Source organism: Plodia interpunctella, chromosome Z, assembly GCF_027563975.2.
Source record: "Plodia interpunctella isolate USDA-ARS_2022_Savannah chromosome Z, ilPloInte3.2, whole genome shotgun sequence".
Taxonomy (NCBI): domain Eukaryota; kingdom Metazoa; phylum Arthropoda; class Insecta; order Lepidoptera; family Pyralidae; genus Plodia; species Plodia interpunctella.
The window spans coordinates 4482395-4488344 of NC_071324.2; the positions used below are offsets into that span (position 1 = coordinate 4482395).

General features: G+C 35.7%; 1 protein-coding gene across 1 annotated transcript; it reads left to right on the forward strand.

Moving 5' to 3' along the window:
• Prx6a (Peroxiredoxin 6a) lies at window positions 1-4899 on the forward strand. Its single transcript, XM_053768364.2, has 5 exons — window positions 1-504; window positions 741-916; window positions 1351-1552; window positions 2772-2844; window positions 3557-4899. The coding sequence occupies exons 1-5, from the start codon at window positions 419-421 to the stop codon at window positions 3689-3691; spliced, it is 672 nt and encodes a 223-aa protein (XP_053624339.1). The 5' UTR covers window positions 1-418; the 3' UTR covers window positions 3692-4899.
• The last annotated feature ends 1051 nt before the right edge of the window (window positions 4900-5950 follow it).

Consider the following 5950-nt stretch of genomic DNA (forward strand, 5'->3'; position numbering starts at 1 on the left):
GAAATTTATTTTTATATACTGGCAAACTACGAACGAGACGAAGATTTTCACTAACATAACATGTGGTGTGATTTAAGATTTTGCTTTTGTTGTTTTCACAAGATAATAAAATAAAGTGATGAAAACAAGGAGAATATAATCACTTCACCTGCGGTTAATAAAAACATAAAAGAGCAAAGCAAAAAGGTTATCATACAGATACACTTGACCACTCAACACAGTCTGGCTGTTTCCTACAAATAATTTGAAAATAAAATAATATATTGATTGACATGAAAGAGACTTTTGAAATTAGAATTGTTTGATTTATATTTTAAATTTTACAAATTTGCCAAGTGTCAATACAAGTTAAAATTTTGGTGTCTATTGCGATTGCGATCAATCAATATTGCCGGAGTTCTTACTTTATAGCCACAAAATGTTCATGCTTGGAGAAGCTTTTCCTAATTTCACAGCCAATACTACTGATGGGGAAATAGACTTCTATCAATGGCTTGGAGAATCGTAAGTAGTACTTGTTACCCTTTTTTGAATAATTAACCCACTTATTCTGAAAATAAGACTATATATATAACTTTAGGTATATGAATATAAATAACACCATATATCCTGAAAATAAGACTGACATATATGTGGATCTCTTTACCTGCCCAATTTCTTGTTTGAGATAAGTTTGACTGGTGTGTGTCCTTATTGGGTTAGAAAGTGGTGTGAATAATGTTTTATTTTATTTTTTTTAGTTGGGGCATTTTATTTTCTCACCCATCAGACTTTACCCCTGTATGCACTACAGAGCTTTCTCGAGTACTTAAGTTATTGCCAGAGTTTCAAAAGCGTAATGTTCAAGTAATTGGACTTTCTTGTGATTCTGTGTCATCACATATTGAGTGGTGCAAAGATATCAAATCATATGCAGGTAAGATATTATTACAGTTAATGATCATTATGTAATAACAGGCAAAAAGTTACTTTAATTATCACCTGTATTATAATAATTATACAACTTCATCTGCATGAATTTTCACTCAACAAAGATCCAGATTCACCTATTTTTGTGAGAAATATTCTATTTGATATTTCTTTACATTTAAAAAGAATTAACTAATTATAAATGAACTATTTAAAAAATGGATAAGAATTACATCCTTATCATCTTCTTGCATAACAACATACTCATCACCTTGGGGTAGCATGAAATTTTTTTAAATAGGTATAAGTAAAATCCCATTGGTGACCATGGATGTAGAAAAAATATTTATATGGTGTTAATAAATAGCTTGGCAATGCCATTCATTTGCTTGGTGGTAGAACTGCAAGTTGGAAATATTGGACTAAGAGGATTAATTTCAGGTGTAAATGAGGATGACAAGTTTCCATACCCTATCATTGAGGATAGGGATCGCAACATCGCCATGAAGTTGGGAATGGTGGACAAAGATGAGCTGGACAAGTCAGGGATGCCTCTCACTGCTCGAGCTGTTTTTATCATCGACTCTAACAAGAAGTTCAGGCTTTCATTACTTTATCCTGCTACTACTGGAAGGAACTTTGAGTGAGTTATTGATGCTTTTACAAAGATAGATAAATCATTTACTTTTTTGCTATAAACACAAAGCAAAATGAAAAACAGATCCAGTCACAGTATATTTGTGTGCTGAAATAGCCAAAATGATCATAACTCTGCAACATTTTTGAAAAAGCAAGATTGAAAAAAAATCTGATTTTCAGTTATTCGCATTGAAAGTAGGTGCAGTGCGGGTGCAAAAAAAATCAAATTCAAATCATTTTTTCAGAAATTAGACCTTCACAGGCACATTTTACAGTCACACACAGTAAATTTTTATATTTATAGTTATTTCTCACAAGCTACAAACTACTGGCATTTCGGAACGACCACTGCTGAGAAGAATATAATATATATATAATAGAGGGAACCTCACGACCCGGCCCACGACGCCACCACCAGATTGACCATTTGAGTGAACATGACACACTTGATTCCCATGACCTCACAATTACAAATCTTATTCGTCTAAATAGAAGTACAATTCAGACACTTGAAGATCATAAATAACGTACATGTTTTACAAATAAAATTTAAATGTGAATTATTATCCTTCCAATATATATTATTATCCTTCTCACTGCAAAAGCTGCCGTACTAAGTTTTTTGGTGTATAATATGTTTATCCCACTTTAATTTGTCGTCCACAGTGATGCCCAGGAATACTATACTATGTACCCATTCTAGAGCTTTACCATTTACTGTTAAAGGTATAACATTGTGCGAGTTATTTAAGAGAGAGAATTTAAAAATAATGGAAGTACTTATTACTAGTAGGATATTATAGTATTACTATAATTATAATGTAACTATCGAGGGCTCTTGGTCCTACTGTTTATAGGACCAAGACCAAGACACTGCCTTTGAAAAATATAATGAACTTAACATATGAAAAAGTATCAACATTTTTATATACCAAAATCAAAGAATAATCCCAAATGCTGATAATGCTGTAGCATGTAACTCCGTCTCACAATAATGCCTAGATTTGTTTTGTCTCTACAGAATTGTTATCATAATAAAGTATCTATTACACCAGTCGTGTAAGTTAGCAATTCACAATTATCTCATAATAACTGTATTTATATAAACAATGATGCCTTTAGTCTCATTGACTTGACCGAACAATTATTATCGTTTCTGGCTTAATTTATATAAATATTTTTATGCAATAGTTTTCTTTAATATAACGATTATTTTTTTTCAGTGAAATTTTGCGCGTGATTGATTCCCTGCAGTTGACTGACAAAGCGAAGGTCGCTACCCCTGTTGACTGGAAGGTTTGTTGACTTTAAACGTTCTATGTCACTCTCTCACACTCCCGGTTGCTTTTGTTGTTGCGACGCTGCGAAGCCCGGGGTACCTAAGCGTAAATTTTGTACCTAACCTTAAAATTTTGAAGATTCGGCTGTGTTTTTACAAACTGCCGCGAACCCGAACTTAACCCTCTTTGGGAATGCTATTGTTGCCTATCAATAGTAGTTGTCTACTGCTTAGGCTATGTATCTCTTAGTCGCCGCGCACTGCATACACAAGAGAATGGCGTGTACTATTCCTAGGCGGAATCACACGCAACTTGTTTTTTCTCGATAACGTTTACATGTCATAGATCTAAGTTAATAGAGCTGTATAAATACCAATATGCTTAGCGCTTATAAAGCTGGGTCCACATCAGGAGTGAATAACTTTTAACGTCTGAACAGGAACGACTCTGTGTGTCGTGATAATCTTCTTCTTCTTGACCTTATCCCACCACCCATTTATTTAAACTTTATTGCACAACTAGGTAGGTTGACTTAATACATTACCTTAAGGCATACAATTAATGACAAAACATGTCATACTTGAAAAAATAATCGATTACGATACAAGCTTAATGTTAAATGTCGATAATTAGTTGAGATGGAAAAAGTGTCTAGTGTGGGTCGTTGAGTATTGTCCGTTTCTTTGTCAGTAAAGAAAAGCTAAACATAAATTCATTTTAATTTTCAGATAGGGGATGACTGCATGGTGTTGCCTACGATCCCTGAAGACCAAGTTCCGAAGATCTTCCCTCAAGGCGTCACCGTAGTTCCCTTGCCGTCTGGCAAAAACTATCTCAGGAAAACACCGTGCCCCAAAATATAATCTCAGCCGACGTTCGTTTTCCTGTATTTTTTCAAAATTTTTTGGTCTTAGGGAGCATTTCCATTGAATAGGAGATGAGCGCATATTTCCAACAGCCAATTTTATCGAATTAGGGCGTATTTTGACTGCGCATTTGCTTTCTTTTTACTTTAGTGTGCACCTTCATCACTGCCTATTGGCCATTACGCACCAAGCTGGCCCAATGCCGATTAATATTGTAACAGAGTAAAGGACCTACAGAGGAATGTCTCGTTAGATACTGGTCCAAGGTCTACATAGTGTATTCTTATGACGTCATCAGACGATGATACACTCGTATGAGACAGATTATTAACTTAATTTTACCATCGCTTTATTGTCCAAAGTCATCATCAGCAGCCTATCCCACTTTATGTGGAGTCGGTACAGCATGTCAGTCTCCTTCACTTCCTTTATTGTCCAGAGTGTTCCAATATAAACACTTGCAGATTAATACTGATGCAATTCGGTGTCGACCAAATAGACCAGAAATAGAGGGCTAACAAATGTTAGTTTGAAGTAATCACAGACTAAACTAAAGATTTTAGTTATTATGGTCATGCCATGTATTACAATGTGTTCAACAATTTTCCCGAGTATAAAGACTAAGGTACTGATGTGTACACACAATGTGAAGCAATATTTGTCTAGAATTAGTGAGGGTCGCGTCGTCACCCTTTCAGCATGGAGGTACCATTTAAGCGCGAGTGAAGCCGCGTAGATGATTGTCCTGTGATGAGATGGGCCATGTAAACAGCAAATGTTATAAGCGGCGGCGTTAGACATAACAAGAAGCTCTCTCATCAGAATAGTCGCTCGTTTCTCGCTTCTGGAGTCGATAACATCAGCTTGCACATTGAACCCATGCTGTGATTGCATCTCGCCTCATCTTATAATAATCTTACGACTGTATCGGCAACAAAATAGACTGTCCCTGTTAGGTTGGATAGCAAAGCTTATTCAATTATACATTAAACACATCACATTATTGCATATTTTTGACAATTCATACCAAGGTGAGGTCCGATGTGAAGGAGAGTGGACAAGTAAAGCCTCCTATTGGCGACCTGCTTAGTTATTCTTTGATGAACTCATCTCTATTTCAAAGGAATCCGACCCGTTCAACTGTTAGTGATATTAGGGTTATTATTCCGTTGATATTTACTACATTAAAGATAATATTTTGTTAATTGTCTTTTTGTTTATTGTGGTGTATTTCACCTGTCCATAATTTATTGTCACGTTTAGGCGTGGTCTAGTTCAAAAAATTTTGAACAAGACCACGCCTAAACGGCATCATGAACGACAATAAAAGCTTTTGTCAAGAATATTGTCGTACTTATGTAAGGATCTTACTAATATTATAAATGCGAAAGTTTGTGAAGATGTATGTATGCATGCATATGTATGAATGTGTGTATATATATATCTATGTATGTATGATGTTTGTTACTCTTTCACGCAAAAATCTACTGGACAGATTGTTATGAATTTTGGTACACGGGTATATAACCTGGAATGAAATTCCTACGGTAGATATAGCGTTACACGATCAATCCCATTCAATTATTTTCCGATGAGATAAGTATTTCAATATTTATAAGCGCCTAAACCTACCAACTAAAACTACAAAATCTCCCTCCAGACCACAGATTTCAATGTAATGTTTTTATATCTGTGCTCCAGACCCATATCGCACTAGGTACCAAGTAGGGGCCGCGGGCGGGGCCCTTCTAAATCTAAGCAAAGGCTCACCATAATCCGCAACGTGCTTCATTTTAGCCGTCTTCAAAAAAAGGAAGATATTTTCAATTCGTCGAGATGTGGACGCGATCTTATCTCTTCCTCAATTACGCGAAAATAGACTGATATGAATTTGAAAATTTTTTCTTTTCAATTCGGTCTGTCTGTTGTCTTTTTTATTTAAAACGGTAGACTTCCAAGTTCGTCCCATGGTCACCACGTAACTATATACCTATATATACTATGTACCTATATAGTCTGAAGATTTTGAATAAAATTAGAAATGTCTAAATTTATTCAAAATCTTCAGATAAGCACATGCATATAATGCACATGCATTCATGTGATTACGGTTATCAGCAGTTATCATACGCAAGTAAATATAACCGCGAAAACACGGGGTGTTGACGGAGGTCCGTGATGAAGTATCGTACGCGGGCTGGGGCTCCAGTGAAAGCCCTCACTTTCATCGGAGTGGGGACGGCGCCCACCACTGGC